Source organism: Zootoca vivipara, chromosome 7, assembly GCF_965207765.1.
Source record: "Zootoca vivipara chromosome 7, rZooViv2.hap1.1, whole genome shotgun sequence".
Classification (NCBI taxonomy): Eukaryota; Metazoa; Chordata; class Lepidosauria; order Squamata; family Lacertidae; genus Zootoca; species Zootoca vivipara.
The window spans coordinates 7,006,837-7,024,639 of NC_142590.1; the positions used below are offsets into that span (position 1 = coordinate 7,006,837).

General features: G+C 42.2%; 1 protein-coding gene across 1 annotated transcript in view; it reads right to left on the reverse strand.

Moving 5' to 3' along the window:
- Positions 1-17,803, reverse strand: part of ACBD6 (acyl-CoA binding domain containing 6) — a 100,109-nt gene that overhangs the window by 39,925 nt on the left and 42,381 nt on the right. The window contains exon 6 of the mRNA XM_035123572.3: positions 7,530-7,619. Coding sequence (XP_034979463.2) covers positions 7,530-7,619 — 90 coding nt within the window. The remainder of the gene's footprint in view (positions 1-7,529; positions 7,620-17,803) is intronic.

Genomic DNA, 17,803 nt, shown 5'->3' on the forward strand with positions numbered 1-17,803 from the left:
CTTCTAAGTCAGAATCCCCCCCTAAATGTAACAATACTTGTAAGGCACAGTTCCACCTTGAGTAAACATCCCACTGTTTTTTTTAAAAAATGCATTAGGTTATTAGTCAATAACAACAAAAACTGCATAGGTCTTGATGGTTTACAGCCTCTGCAAGCAAGGAAGGTAAATACTGTGGAAGCAATAACCAAAATACACCGTGATGGTGCTCTACAGTGCCATGAATGAAGATTTCACTTGATGGTACAGGAGGTAAGAACGCAGAACAATGCTGAAGCAGCACATTCTGATCTTTCCTGGGAAAGGAACAAAATGTACACTTGTGTCTTTTGAACAGCTGGCTTTCTGGCAATACAATAGCAAAGAAATGCTAAAGGTATAAATTTTACACAAAGCTCTTAAAGACAGGCTGCTGCTGTTGTTCATTTCAATTTCTAGCCCCCCGGGGGCAGAAAAGACCATTTACCATCCTAATGAATAACCACAGTTAAGAATTTCCCCACTCACACCCTTGAAGTGCCCTAGCCCTTTCCTGAAGATAGCTATATTGTTTTCAATTAAAATGGCAACTCAGTGTTGAAACAGAGTAAGAATCTTGGGACTATTAAAGCCCCTTAGACCTCTTTGCCTTTTCTGTTGTGTTGGTTGCTCAGTGTGCAAACAGGTATTATCAAGGCGGGGGCTTCTTATAATAGCTGCTGAGATCATGGCACCATTTCCCCCAAACATGCCCAGGGAGTAAAGATGGGGAACTTCCAGCCCAGGAGTCAAACCTAGCCCACCAGACCATTTTCAGGAAGTCAGGTCCACCTGTGTGACACTTAATGTCTTACATGGGCAACTCCCCTATGAAGAAGAAGAAGAGTTTGGATTTGATATCCCGCTTTATCACTACCCTAAGGAGTCTCAAAGCGGCTAACAATCTCCTTTCCCCTCCTCCCCCACAACAGACACCCTGTGAGGTGAGTGGGGCTGAGAGACATCAGAGAAGTGTGACTACCCCAAGGTCACCCAGCAGCTGCATGTGGAGGAGCGGAGACGCGAACCCGGTTCCCCAGATTACGAGTCTGCCGCTCTTAACCGCTACACCACGCTGGCTCTCAGTGTTTCTATGAAGAAAGGTTGCAGCATTTGGGGCTTTTCAGTTTAGCGAAAGGGGAAGAGGTGGCATAACAGAAATTATGCATGACATGGGAGAAAGAGGATAGAGAAAAGGTTTCCTCTCTACCCCAGAGCCCTGGAGCTCGCAAGCAACCAAAGAAGCTAAATGTTGGAAGATTCTGGATTAACAGAAGAAAGTACTACTTCATGCGCCACATAGGTAAACTATGGAATTCGCTCCCACAGGAGGCAGTGATCGCCACCAACTTGTCTAATCTTCTTTTAAAGCCATCAAAATTCATGCAGTTCAAGCTCAGGAATTTAAATTCAAGCTCAGGAATTTAAATTCAAGCTCAGGAATTTAAAGTGCAGCACAAAGCTTTCAAAAAGGCCTGCAATGTACCTTTAAAGGACCATCACAGGGTCTGTTTGAAAGCCCTTTGTACAATCCACACTGGAGCAGTGCAGCAATGCAAGCAAAGGACTTTCAAACAGCCCTTACACTGCTCCTGTGAATATCTGCAAAACTATGCTGAAACAGCACAAGACTCTTTCAAAGGCCCATGCTGCAATTTGAAGTCCTACCAATTCAGTCCAACCTTCAAAGTGCAGCCTCACCTGACATCAGGTTGCTGACAAGCGGGCAACCATGAGTGATGGGGAGGTGTTAAGATCTGGCCCACCAGCAAGAAAATGTTCTCCATCCCTCCCATAGAGAAAGATTATAGCTGAGTAGAACCAAAAGGAGGAGGGGAATAAGGCAGCAAAGATTAGAGTGTTAGGCGAATGGCATTCTTCAGAGCAGTTGCTAGAGAGAAGGTGCATTTGTGAATGTGACTGAGGGATCTCCAAAACAGTTCATTTCCTTTTTTTCCATAGTTATCAGGCAGTATTTGCCTCACCTGGAGGGAGTGTTGTAGGGTGAGTGTGTTGCAGGGAAGTGGGAGAGATAGGCACCTGGCAAAAATACTCATCTTCTCCCAGCCTTTGGCAAATTAAACATCAAATTAAACTGTGGGGGTATTGTTTTTGTATGTTACTAGGTTATGTATTTTTGTGTTTGATATTGTAAATTGCCCTGTTATCCTTAGATGAAGAGCAGTATAGAAAACAAACAAACAAACAAACAGACTCACAGAGATGGGAGTTACTTTCAAACTATTTCTAACGTTCAGTAGATAAGAGTTACTGCTTATATGCTTAATCTGGTATGAATCTTGGTGATAACTTCAAATTTTAGAGCATCCTATGCAAGATGGAAATTAGCCATATCACAAATTATAGCTTTAGTACAATGACACAACAAACTAGCTTGAGAGTACTTGCTTACCTTTGGACGCAGCTCCCTCACGCCGTATACTAGCAAGCTCAGCCTTTACATATTCTTATGTACTTAAGGAACAAGGAACAATCTGCCACTCACCAGATTAATCATCTAAGATCTGCACTGCTTGTGTGTGTCTATATGCATGTATGACTGTCTATTACCTGGTGTGCATGTCAGCTGTGGGTGGCCTCACCCACTTTTTGGCTACGTGTGGCTCCCAGAGGTATTGGAAGGTATTGACAAGGCTTTCAGGGCAGAAAGGGTTAGCTACCTCTGCTCTAAATCATAAGACAAACCACCACTCACAGCTATGGGCACCCGCATGGCCCCACAGTATGCCAACATCTTCATGGCAGATTTAGAACGTTTCCTAAACTCCTACCCACTCAAACCTCTCTTGTACTGTGATACATTGACAATATTTTTATTATCTGGACACATGGTCAACAGACCCTGGACACCTTCCACCAGACATTCAATGACTTTCACCCCACCATCAACCTAACAATGAACCAACCTATGCAAGAAATACATTTTTTGGACACTACTAGAGAAATACAGGATGGGCGTATAGACACCACCTTATACTGTAAACCAACTGAATGACAAACATATCTACATGCTTCTATCTACCACCCCAAACAATCCATTGTATATAGCCAGGCCCTACGTTACAACCACATCTGTTCCAACTCTACAGAGAGAGACTCTCACCTAAGAGATTTACAGCAATCCTTTTTAGAACTAAAATTTCCGCCCAATGAAGTTAAACAACAGATCGACAGAGCCAGACTGATACCTAGAGAGAACTTGCTGCAAGACAGACCCAAAAAAGAAAATAACAGAACACCACTAGTAATCACATACAGCTCCCAAGTTAAAAGAGTTCAACACATCATCAGAGATCTACAACCTCTCCTAGACAATGACAGTTCTCTCTCTCAAACTTTGGGAGGAAGACCTTTCAATGCCTACAGACAGCCATCCAATCTTAAACAACTCCTCACCCACAATAATACAACCACCAGACATGACATGGACACTGGTACCAAAGCCTGCAATAAACCCAGATGCCAACTTTGCTGCCACATACACTCGGAGAACACCATTACTGGCCCCAACAACATCTCAGGACTATTTAATTGCTCATCTTCTAACATTGTGTATGCCATCAAATGCCAACAGCGCCCTTCAGCTCTCTATATTGGACAAACAGGCCAAACCCTACGCCAAAGGATAAATGGACATAAATCTGACATCAGGAATCATAAGACAGAGAAACCAGTAGGAGAACACTTCAATCTCCCAGGACATTCTATACAAGACCTCAAAGTAGCTGTCTTACTACAAAAGAATTTCAGAAATAGACTGGAAAGAGAAGTTGCTGAACTGCAATTTATCACCAAACTTAAAACCATGGAGAAACCTGGTCTGAATAAAGACATTGGATTCTTATCTCATTATACATGATAAAGCTATCTTTAGCCGTCTCACCCCTCGCTTTTCCTGTGGGACAAATTGCAGCCGTAAACAGTCGTAAATTCTTCCTGTAAGACCAAATGCAGTCATAAACAGTCCAGTTTCCCACCACCCTTCTGAGTGGTGCCCCACCACCCTCTCACTATATGTGGGAATTTGGTGACTTCTGTTTCCGTGTATCTGAAGAAGTGTGCATGCAATGACAAACTTAGTTGGTAGCTAAGGTGCTACTGGAAGGAATTTTTTATTTTGTTTCCACTACATCAGACCAACACGGCTACCTGCCTGTAACCACCACTCCCAAGTTCATACATGAGAACAAACTGCAGCTAACTGAAAAACAAGTTTTCTGATCTCCTCCCTTGTGAATGGGAGAGGGGAAGGCAGAGTACAATCAGCCAAAGACTTGTGCACATAACACAAAGCATAGACCGGTGTTATATCTGAACTCTGCCTATTTATTCACAGTAGGCATACCTATTTTTTATGTGTGTTAAAATTAGAAAACAAAACAGGAGATGCAGATTTTGGATCTGGGGCAGCCACTCACTTACAAGATGCCCAAACCACCTAAGTTCTAAGCATAGCTCTCAAGACAGAGCCACCCACTAGGAAAAGGCCTGTGGTTAAGGATTTAGGTAATTAGATTACACAAATGACCCTTTTAAACACAAAGCAAAGCCTACCTCCCACTCCACAAATTAATTCTTTCTGCACTCCCCCCATCCCAAGCAATCACCATCTCTTTTCAAATGTATTATTAAAGGTAATTATCAACACTGAAAAGAGCTGGACTCAGCCTGCCCTATAATCTGGAAGGAAAAAAGCTCTGTCACTCTGTTGCTGCAGTTCAAATATCCCCCCCCCAACACCTGCCAGTTTAAGACCAGAGTAAAGGCCATCTCAGGCTGACTCAAATTCCGCAAAGCTGGGAAATTGGAAGTTAAGTCTGATGTCTTAACAGTTGTGCCCCATGGTCAGTAATGTTGCTGTTCATACAACAAAACAAGCTTTCTTACAACTTCCTCCATGCACTCTCATTCGGGTCTTTAAGGCCAAAATACAGATTGGGAGAATAAACTGTCTGGGACCAACAAAGATGGTGAATGAATCCATGTCTGCTTGTTGCTTACATCATATATTTAAGGTGTATATAAGGTGTATATAAGGGACTGTGTTGTGCCAAAGCAGTTCTTCAGGTTTCCACAATCATCTAAAGATTGGTGACTCTGGATCTAACCACTGCCCAACACTCATTCTAGCCATTCTATATTAGCATTCACTATGTGGTATTGTCTGCAAGCACTGCAGTACTGGCCAAACTTTTGCTTCAGAAATCAAAGTGTGCTCGCCTAGACCAGGACTATTTACTCTGACTGGCAAATGCAGCTCTCAAGCAAAGCGTTGTTTTACTACCATATGGTTAGTTGATGAAGGTGCAAGCCTCAGTTTACTGGTGTGTGTAGACACAGGACATGACCAACAGAAAAGTTCTAAAGTTTTCCGTAACCTCAAATTAACTAATACTGTATATTAAGAACAAATCTTCTGATGTTTAAGGTGTATGTGGAAACTTTTTTTTTATTCTGAGAAAAGGTTTCCAACTGTAGTTTGGAATACAGTGGTACCTCTACTTACGAATGTTTCTACTTACAAACGGAGCTCCGTCCGCCATCTTGGATGCGGTTTAGATAGGATTTTTTCTACTTACGAATTTTTAGATAGGGTTGCTTCGACTTACGAATTGTTTCTCCCAATGCATTCCTATGGGATTTGACTTACAATTTTTTTCGACTTACAAATGTGCGTTCGGAACGCATTAAATTCGTAAGTAGAGATACCACTGTATGTCCTCCTCTAGCATAAAGGTTTCTGCTTTCCTCTTCATAAAGATAACATCACATGCACAAACACACAAAATATTACTATAATTTAACCCATGCTGGAGTCATGGATGGATGTGAGTCTATGTGCACATTGCCTGGCTTGTCTGATACATTTCTATTCCATTCAAGACCTTTTAGAAAGCCTCGTTTATTATTATTTGGGGGGGAGGTGTAATACAAAATATTTTCATTTTATAACCATTATTAACCCCAAATAATCTGGCTAGATAATGGCAATATATAAAAAGCAGGGAAGAGATAAGGAGAGAAAGGTTTCTGTGTTTAAAAAAAAATGTAATTTCCTAAGTCAATTCCATGTTTAAAATTTGCAACCAGTACATTTTTGTTGCTTTCAAAAACTGAAATGAACATCTTAAACTTTGAGTTTTCAGGGATTGTTATCATGGTACACCAGGTTGAAAAGATATCTAAAGATCAAAGAATAATATGCACTTCAACTGCACCTACTTAAATATCAAGCACTAAACACTTCATCAGCTAAGTTTGTGTTGCTCATTAAGAAACCTATTCTTCTGCTGAACTTTTGTAACAACAGTTTACTAATGAAGCAACCATTAGTCAACTATTTATTGCATTGTTTGTTGAAAAAGTTAACTGCTTTTAATGTAAGTATTTTTAAGCTAGGGCACAGGAAGCAAGTTGCTGCACATCATACCAATGAAACTGACTATAGAAATAAATCGTGTTCCAGCCCTAGTAGGGTTTCTCTCTCATGAAACCAGCAGTAGTCAATTAACTCTGTACATCAGGAAGGAAATTCGTAGCTAGATAAAACTGTAATCTGTGCTCTACTCATCCCTTGGCTAAGTAAGCCCCACTTTTGCTGGTATGTCATCTTTTTTAAAAAAAACTCATTTCCCTTCAACAGCCATGATTTCATCACCTCTAAGCTGATGCATTAGTTCTCTTTTTGCATGATCTTCAGGCTCCTAGCACTTATAAGTGAAAACAGAACACTTTAAACAAATTTCCCTCCTCTCTATTATTTAATTGTCCTCACTTTCTCAGATTCAACTTACTGATTTTCATCCCCTAGCTGACATCTCCATAACACAGACAATCTATCATCGCTTCTATCAAACCTCTCCTACAAAATTCTTCCACTGATCCCTGTGAGGAGGAACAGCAGGAGGGCGAAAGGAACACCCCAGTCTTTTCCTTCTCATTTTCTGTTCACTCAAATTGCCCACCTGAAGCTGCTTTTTTCTTCACAGGGGAAAATAAACAGAGGCCCATTCATCTCCACCACCACACATTTATAGGAAAGCAGCCAGGGAGGGGCACAATTTCAAGTGAACAAATGGTCAGAAGGGAAATGGGTAAACAACCCCCCTCTTGCCATCTGCCCCACTCCTCAAGCTAGCAGAACCCTGGTGATGCTTTTCAGTTAATATGTATGGATGCTAACTCCTACATATCACCCAATTTGGTCCTTCATTTATCTTTTCCTCCCTTCACTTGTGTTTGTGCTAAACCCTTGTAAGAAGGGACTGTGCTGCTCCTATGTCCTGTAGAAAGTATGACACGGTGCTGTTCAGACATTAAATACTACAACACTGAAATTATGATGAGCAGAGGCACCAAAAGTACTCAAACAGAGCAGAATCCAGAAAGAACCCATCATTCAGTTGTGCAAATGAGAACATTTTTGCTGTATTTGCTTCCCTTTTGAAATGCACTAGATATACCAGAATTGTCACTGCTCCAATTTGTACCTGGCTGTTAACATCCGCTGTGTGTTGCAGCAGTACTGAGGCTAGTTCCTTGTGTCCTCTGTCACATGCCCAGTGCAGCAGAGCTCTGCCCTAAAATATCAAGCAAACAACAAATGAGTGAAACTGTTGGAAAAGCTTAAGATAACCAATGTAAGCCTCAAAGAATTTCATTAGATACATTAATATCAACAGGGCTTGCATTGTAACAAAATAACTGCCTTTCTGAGGTATAATTATAATTATTTATGAAATTTGTATGCCACCCTTCATCCAAAGATCACAAGGCAGTTCACAACATAAACAAAATACATAAAAAAACAAAACAAACCAGTAAGGATGCAATGGAGGCAGCCCAAATATGCCTTCCTTGCTGCCACCAGGTAGATCAGCCCTCACCAGTGTTCGATTGCATTTGACCAGAGTTTTTCTTCACCCGCATTCAAGCCCTCTCCCAGCTTCTTTCCTCTTCCTAAGCTCTGGAGTATACCAGAGAGCCAAGCAGGCTCCAAGAAGCGGGAGAGGGTGCTCATGTCAACAGCCCAAGCCATCCAGATGTTCCACAAGTCACCCAGGGAAATCCCCCCAGGGCCATCTGAAAATCAATTGGGTCCATCAGCCTCTGAGGGAGGACCATTCTCATATACCCACTGCTTATGCAGAGGGAGAAAGTTGCTGAGATCCTAAATTGTAACAGGAAGTGATCCAATCCAAGAGACTGATATCAATGCCCCCCACTTTCAGATCACCCTCTTCCTGCCCAGCCAAGAAAACACGGTCCAGAGTGTGACCTGCCACATGCCTTGGGCCGATGACATGTTGGGACAGTCCCATGAGCCAACCCAGAGCTAACCACTTTGGCATGGATATTGCATCAGATCAATAACCATTTATAAGCCTATTAAAAGAATTCATAAAAACAAAGATAAAAGAATTTCCCACATCTAAAAGCGTAATATTTAGTTGGTTTATTTGCTACCATCACTGCACTGCAATAGCCTTGTTTTATTGGAATTTTATATGATTATGTTGCAATTTAGGAGGACTTTACATGACTGTGCTTCCTAGGACATGGTTTATATGGGGGAATCTGTTCAACTCTGACTTCCATCATTCTCGGGCAGCATGGCCAAAGGTTGGAGATGATGGGAGTTGTAGTCAAGCAACATCTGGAGGCCCACAGGATCCCCACCTTTACCACAATGAAATTTCCTCTGAGGTGAGAAACTGATGGACAATACACACAACCTAGCTGAACCAGTGGTCTAGCATAGGAAGAAAACATGGTGGCGTGTACCGTGTTTCTCACATTTTAAGACACCGTCTTATATTTATTTTTCCTCCAAAAAACACACCATGGCTTATTTTCAGGGGATGTCTTATTTTTTTTGTTAAGCTTTTTTATTTTTTACTGGTATTAAGCTTTCAGAGAGTTTTGCTGGGTCGGGACTCGGCGCTGCTGTCTTTGCCGGCTCCCGCTGAGTTGGGGCTCGGCGCAGCGCGCGCTGCTGTCCTTGCCGGCTCCCGCTGAGTCGGGGCTCGGCGAGGACAGCAGCGCACGCTCCGCTGAGCCCCGACTCAGCGGGACCCGGGAGAGACAGCAGCGCTCGGCGAGGCGCGCGCTGCAGAAGCGCCATGCAGACCTGCTCCCACCACTAACAATATCCCAGCATGTCTTCTTTTTGGGGGATGCCTTATATTTTATTGCCTCCAGAAAATCGTGCCATGGCTTATTTTATAGGCACGTCTTAAAATGTGAGAAACACGGTATGGAGAGAATTGTGCTATGAACCTTGAATATTTGAGGCAGCAGCTCAGGAGCAATCAGCAACACCAGAGGTCACAGTTGCTCAGACCTACTCATCAAAGCCTATAAAGAGATCTCCAAGCACCAATGGACTACAAGACTTAAAGAGCAAAAACGGATCTTTTAATGAAGCATTCAACCTGGAAAGGTGGGGCCAGCTGGGACTTCATGTTCTGTGTAAGCTCAGTCACTCTCTCTCTCTGGCTATCATTGAAACAAATTCTTTGCCTCATACCTGTATGAGGTCCTGTGGTTCACCTTCAGCCAGTCTCAGAACTGGTTCCTGTTTCTCTGGCCTTTACTGTTCTTTGGCACTATACACCTGGGGCTGTGCCCCAGAATGTCACCTCATCCTGCAGACTCCCACCCATGGCCAGAATGATAGTACTCTTTATGGACTTGGATCATTTTTTAGAAAGTTTAATCATCTTAAACAAAAAACTTCCTGAAATTTTTCAGTCCATGAACTTCTAAGTAAAAAGCAACTCACATTTAGACTGTACACATTGCACTTTTTAATTAAAACTACCTACTAAAATATTCAATCCAGATGTAACATGTGACCCACTTGCAGAAATGATCTTCTTAACCACCCGTACTAAAGTGAAGCTGGAATCATAATGCAGCTCATGAAATTTTGTAACAGAGTGCATTTCTTTCTGGACTATTCAAACTTATTTGCAGTGCTTCATAAAGCCACCAGCTAGCTAGGTATGGCTCATCCTCACCATGAATCTTCAGCCAGCAAGCAAGCAAGGTATTTAAGCACACTGCAAAGCTTTATACATTTGAAGTTGAGAAGGATAGGATGACACCTGCACCTAACCCAATTCACGTTTCATTCTACATGTTATTCAGAAAGGCAGATGTGGATCATTATTTTAAGTAGGAAAATGCTGTCTCTGGCTTCCACACATTAAGCTTTTCAGCTCCCTTTTAACCCAACAAGTAATTAATTTTGTAACACATTATTTTGATAGTACACTAATTAACCATGAATTAGAATGGGTTTTGGCAATTATTCTTTTTAGAAACATAGATGGCACCCAGATTAGTTCTATGAATTATTAAACCTTACGGCACTCAATTATACGGCACGGAATTGAAAAGGAGTGTGTGGATCTTAACATATCTGACAAAAGCAAAAATGATTTTAAATTAATTCACTGATAAAAGGCTGGTTTATTCATCTGTCATTTATAGGCCATTCTCCACGTCAGGAGTGACTAGGTCCAGAACAGAAAGACAGCCTGTTCTGCCAAGATTGCAGAAGGTTGCATTATTCTCCAACGTCTATCACAACTTTACCTATCGAAAAGTCTGTTGGTTCTCCCTGCCCTGGCTTATCCACAAATAGTTCCAGGTCAGGAATTAGCTTTCCCCATGCAATAGCTAGGTTCCGTTTTGTGTCCACACAGTTCTCTAGGTGGTTTCTGTTAGGTTTCTATTCCCTTAGGGACTCTTCTTCTCCTTCTTCTCTCTCCCTCGGGGATGCACGCCATACGCAGCGCGCACCCACAGAGCAACTCCTCAGGCACGACAAGGCAGCTCACTCTGGGGGTGTTTTTGGTTCCCCCCCCCGCTTCTGAGGGAAGGAAGGACGGCAAGAGGAGGAGGAGGCTGGTGGGGAAGAAGAGGACCTGCCCAGCGATGCCTTTGTGCCCGCGAGAGGCGAGGAAAGGGTGCCAAAAGGCGCCCGGGCAGTGGCAAGGCCTCCAAGCGCTCGGGAAACTTACTTCCGGGTTAAAATAGTTCATAACCCGAAAATACGTATCCCGAAGCCGCTGTACTATGCACTACAGACTGAGATACACTAATCAAAAGTCTGGAGGTCTTGAAATATTTGCAGATGCAAGATGGAAGTGACACCACAGATGGTAAAAGCACATCTGGAGTTTGCTACATGTACAACCAGAGTCTGTTTGACTGGTCATGCAAGACGCAAACAACAGTGAGCCTAAGTTCTTGTGAAGCTGAACTCAATGCTCTGTCATATCCACTTATGGATTGTGAATGGTTGTTGCAATTGTGAAATAACCTGAGAATTCATGTAGAGTGTCCTCCTATACAGGTTTATCAGGACAACAAAGCATTTTTGGCTTTGCTAACCTCTGAGAGTTGTAAGCAAAGCACAAAGCACTTGCAAGGGAATGTGTTCAGAACGGACTCCTAACACTGTCCCATATGCCAGGAACTGAGATTCCTGCAACTTTGTTGTCCAAGCTCATTCCCAGGGAACGACACTGTACCTATGTACAGAAACTGGGGCTGTACTAATGCACTGCCCAGTGATATATATAGAAAGGGGGAGGATGTTAGGTTTCTATTCCTCTCACTGTGCAAGTCACATGCCTGTGTTATGCATTCCAGCAAAGATTGTTGGAATCACACGGGAGCGGATGTTTGCTGTATTCTGTTTCCATTTGGTTTTTTTCCTTCTTCCGACTTCTCTCAGCGAGAGGAGACATGTTTTCTTTTGTTCTGCCTTACGCTTAATAAAGTACCGTAGCTTTTAGTACACATCCTCAGCCTGGCTCCGTCTGCGTTTTATCTCTGCTGGTCTTTGAATATGTGCTCAGTGTCTCCAAGACATGAGTTGTACTAAATCGCCGGGAAGGGCTGTCGGAACTCCCTAGAGATACGCGCTCAACGCTGATGGGGGAGACGGGCTGGATTCGTTCCTGCATTATGCCTGTGGATCATTCCAGGCCCCGGCTGACCCAACAGCTTCCTCACAGCATATAAAATGCATCTCAAGGAAACATGAGCTTCTCCTTCAAATAAGAAAAGAAAAAAGATGCTAGGGTGTGTGTGGAGGATCTCCAAGTGGGAAGAGTGCAAAACAGGGTTGACATTTGCCTGATATTGTATGTCTACTGCCAACATAGCACTAACATGTATACCACATGTAAACTGTTTAGAAGTTGTTTCTACAATCAAGCAGTACATACATTTTGTTAAATATGAATACATAAATATCTGTACTGTCCTGTGCCACCACACAGCAGTTCTACCTGGCTTGCAAACATAGGTAACAGATGGCTTTAGGCATTTTTGCATACCTTTGGCTTGGTACCTTTTTTAATGGTTCTGGCCTTGTGCCTTTAAAAGCAGTATGACACAAATCCAGCAGGATAAGTTTTTCTTGGAAAGGAGGCAAGGCAGGTGGCGGACAAACCCACATTTGTTAAATGTCTACAGTTAAAGGTACAGGATCAGCAACAAAAAAGAGAAAAAAGTGGCAACCAACATAGCCTAGAACAGGCATTCCCAAACTTCGGCCCTCCAGATGTTGTGGACTACAATTCCCATAATCCCTGACCACTGGTCCTCTTAGCTAGGGATCATGGGAGTTGTAGGCCAAAACATCTGGAGGGCCGCAGTTTGGGGATGCCTGGCCTAGAATCTAATCTAAAACATAATTCATTTTACGAGAGCAATATTCAAGTTCCGGCCTTCCTATTTAAATGAGAAAAGCTTCCACCTTACAGTATGTTGTTTTCTAGGGTCTCAAACAAAGGCAAATAAAAAATATCCGTACTTGCGCTTCCAAATTGCATTATCTATATCCCCATATCATTCCAAAGGTTATAAATTTGAAGAATTGGCAATACTAAGGCCTTTGATTAACCAGCTGGGTGGTTAGAGGCAGATATATCACATGTGCTAATACACATGACACTGTTTATTGAAAGCAACCTCTCTAATACTATGCATTGTGCTAAATAATCACATTTTTGAATTTTAAGTGTAAACCATTTGGTGATACTTACAACATTCTAGTAAGACTCTTATTCATTATCTTAATGCCAGCAATTTCACAAATGGTATTTGGTGTTGAGGGGGCGGGGGGGGGGGAGAAACCTGGTATGGACAGTGTTAGTCTGGCCTTTCCATGCTGCAAACTACACTGATTAAGCATAAACAATTTATGCAAATCAGCAGCATTAACCCAGCGCCAAAAGCCAAATTGGAAGTGTTTCATGAGCAGAACAGCCTGTCCATCTTTGGTGTTTAACAGTTGTAGAGCATCCCCAGGAGGACCGTATGCCACTGGATTATTCATTTTATTCCCAAACTGTAAATTAAAAATTGCTAGGAGCTGTGCCCTCAAATGAGTCCCACTCAAAGTAACTTTATTCATTTACATTTCTAACATGCCCCGTCTCTTGCATAAAATGTATTCAATCTTAGATTAGTCTAATATATGTACAGAATTAGTTCATGCTCCAAATCAAGGCTGTGTACACTGAATTGAAAACATGAAAATTCTGTGCCCAGGTAATCCAAATTCTGTGAAAAGGAAAGCTAAATTCTGGGACTAGTAATAATTATGAAGGTTAAGCACATTTTTCAGGATTGGTCTAATCTTTCTAGTCAATAAAAGGGGTGAGGTCAAAGGCAGGTCACTGAAATACCTAGGCCTCCAACTACTCAGTTTGTTCACAACCTTCAGCTATTACCCACACTTTCAAGCATATTTTCACAGGTAAAGGTAAAGGTAAAGGGACCCCTGACCATTAGGTTCAGTCGTGACCGACTCTGGGGTTGCACGCTCATCTCGCATTATTGGCCGAAGGAGCCGGCGTATAGCTTCCAGGTCATGTGGCCAGCATGACTAAGCCGCTTCTGGTGAACCAGAGCAGCACATGGAAACGGCGTTTACCTTCCCGCTGTAGCGGTTCCTATTTATCTACTTGAATTTTGACGTGCTTTCGAACTGCTAGGTTGGCAGGAGCTGGGACCGAGCAACGGGAGCTCACCCCGTCACAGGGATTCGAACCGCTGACCTTCTGATCAGCAAGCCCTAGGCTCAGTGCTTTAAACCACAGCGCCACCTGGGTCCCTATTTTCACAGGTATCGAGGCAAAAAACGCAAATGCTAAGATTCACAGGAAGCCAACTTCTGTTCCCAATATCACATTCTGCTGGTCTCCCTCATTCTCAAGGAATTACATCATACACCCACAGCCCAGTCCAAAATATATTCTGGGTGTCCATTATTATTTTGTTCTTTTCTCATGGAGAACACGTTTTAGCTGCAAAAGAATGAGGATACTTCTTACGCTCTAAATGATCTGGAATAAAAATGCATAAATCTAATCCCAAGTACAGTGACCCTGCCTATTAAATCTTCCATGCCTCACTTGGCCAGCCTCTATAGCAGTTTTTCAAGTGAACAGCACATAAATTTCGCTTTGCTGCATGTCACAGGTCTAGTCACAAACAAAGCAACTGGGGAGGCTAAGAAAGGAACTGCCTGCTTTCAAACATGTGTGCGCCTGAAGACAACATGTGTAGGAAATGTTCTTAATTCAGACAGAAAGAGACAGCATAGCAAAGATAACTAAAAGACTCATTCAGCAGAAATATTGTATTCACTGCTGCTATATTATGTCCAGTTACCTTGATGCACCCACGGGGAGGGAAAATAGAAAAATAGATCTTTTTTGTTCCTCCTCCGGCTCTGAAAAAGCATTGGAAAACTTGGGGAGAAATGCAAACATTTCTTATTAAATATTTTCTTTCAGAACAGCGAGTGAAATGCTTTTTAAAGCAGTGTATTAAAATATTGTTACAGGCAATCCACACTGCTGCAAATAACTTGGGAGGCAAGATTCAAAGGCAGTAATGCTGCTGATAGCATTGCTACCACATCTGATTGGATTACTAAATAAGCAACATTCTTAGGACTTGATATCAGAAAAGTACTTTCAAAAATATAAAACACGGAACAGGTTTGCAGTATGGTAGCATACCAAGCATATTATGCCTATGACATGATGGGAAACTGTTGTTTTTTTAACTACAGCACCAGCTCCCAACACCTCTTGCTTCTGGATCTAAGTTACCTTACATCCCCAAACTTTGGCCCTCCAGATGTTTTGGACTACAATTCCCATCTTCCCCGACCACTGGTCCTGTTAGCTAGGGATCATGGGAGTTGTAGGCCAAAACATCTGGAGGGCCGCAGTTTGGGGATGCCTGCATTACATCTTCTGCATCAACATAAAGGGAAACTGATTGCTGTTCGTAAATTCAATACTGAACATGAATTAAACATTATTAAGTTTAACAAAAATAGTCAAACTTACTGCTGCTCAATTACATTATACGGATATTTTCTGAACTCTTTTTTGAAAACTATATATTTTTTTATCTGCATGGAAATGAAAATGCTGAGATCTACATACTGTTTCAAAACTTACATACATCAAATATTTTAATTTACTATAATGTTTATAGTTTCATTTGTATTATTTTTAGACTGAAAAAATTGTATGATTGTTTTTGTTATATTAATTTATTACCTGGCCCAAGTTATGCTGTATGGCAGATTTCACCTAATTTGGGACTGGAAGGGTGGGACATGTGCAATTTCAAAACCTTTCTCCATGACTGCAGAGAGGACATAATACTTAAGAGCTGACTGGCACCCTTTTTGAACAGGATGAAATCCCCCCACATCCGTATGAATTCCTCACAGCCCTGCTTAAGAGCTATTTTGGCATTGTTTTAACAGTGCTTTTTTCTATCAGCTTGTGCCCAAGGGCCCTGGCACCTCCTTCCCAAAGCCTTTGGGAGGTCGGATGCTCTTGAGGGAGTTGGAGCACCTTCCCCACCACCTTCCCAAAGGCTGCCTGGGTTTGAGAAGGAGCCAAATTTAAACACTGAATGCAAGCCACATCTGCACAGGCACAAGTGGGAATGCACTCCATGTTGTGCGCTTCCAACTGTTCTTTCCCACTTCTGCAGTGTTAGAAACTGGGGTAGAAAAGCTAGGATGGCTTCTGGGACCCACAGCTGCCAAGTACCCCGTTTTCCCCGGGAAACCCCCCATATTTTCTTACCGTTTCCCGCAGGTGTCCCGAATGGCAAAATACCCCGTATTCCCCGGAATTACGGAGCTCCTGCCGGCAGCCATGAACTTCTGGTGCCACGCCGGCACCAGAAGTTGCTTCTACGCACTTCCGGACATGCGTGGAGGCGATTTCCGATGCCGCTGTGCCCATTTCCAAAATGTCCGCAGCGCCAGAAGTCGCTTCTACGCATGTCCTGAAGTGCGTAGAAGCGACTTCCGGTGCCGCGACGCTGCTGATCCCGGATTTTTCAATCCGGAACTTGGCACCTATGCTGGGACCTGGGCACCAAAACAGAATGTCTAGTTGCCACGGGGCAGGGCGGTGGTGCGGTGGTTTGACAACACTTTTTATTTATTACTTTGATAAGGATGAATTAATAAGATAAGATATCTTTAGCAGAAACTGTAAATACGTGTTTAATCTGGTTTACAATAAAAATATTGGTACCATACTTCAGTTTTCAAAACACTCTTTATTCTTAAGCTCCTTAACATATGGTCTATCCTTAACATATACTTCGAGGCTTTAAAGCACATACATTTCAGTAATCCTCGAGTGTCAGCCAAGCGCAAAAAATAGCACCTAGACTTTTTGAGGTGCTCACAAATGAGGAAATGTGCCTGGTGCCCTGCTAATTTCAAACTCTGCACTCCAGATGTTATAGGAAGTCAGATGAGTGACAGGTGAGTGGCCTTGTTCATCTGTCAATGAAGCCCATGAAAGGTGGGTCACTTTCGGATTCAGGGCTCTGGCTAAAAATAAACAACTATCAGACTTTTAGAAGACATCTGAAGGCAGCCCTGTTTAGGGAAGTTTTTAAGGTTTGATGTTTCATTCTATTTATAATCTGTTGGGAGACACCCAGAGTAGCTGGGGAAACCCAGCTGGATGGGCAGGGTATAAATAATATATTATTATTATTATTATTATTATTATTATTATTATTATTATTTTACTACTAAAAGTGCATTTCATAGCTATACATAAAACTTTTCTACGGCCAAGTCATGTAAGAAGCCTCCACGTACAGTCACTGACTTGGGAAAAGTAATGAGAAGGGTTGCAACGATGCTGACGGTTTGATAATAAGTGTGAAATGACCTGTTGTTTTCACCCTGTCTTTCTAGAAGCAGATATTCCAGAAAGTCGTATGCCTCTAACAGTAACCTAGAAGTGGCTTGAATTACCAGTTTATTGCTATTGATATCAGAAAGTTCACATCTAGTTTATTACTACTGATCATCAGAAAAAAATCACAAACCATTCCTGGACTTGCAATTTACTGTATACAAATTTATCTTATATGGCTAAACAATCTGTGACCTCTGGCAATACTGATAGAGCTGAACAATGTACTGTAGAAACACACAGATGTTTCACTTCACTTCATCGAGGATGAGTTTCTAGTCTTGAATTTTAAACTCCCTCCCCTGTTTTCATCAAATTAATTCATATGAGTTCCTGATTAATAATAAAAAGCCATGCCATCAGCATTCAGAACCCCAGCCAGGAATGTCATGGCTCAAAGGGCAGAAATCTGCTTAGAGCTACAAGAGAACCCAACTGAATTTGTGGCGTCTCAGTCTATGAATGCGTAAGCACTTCAT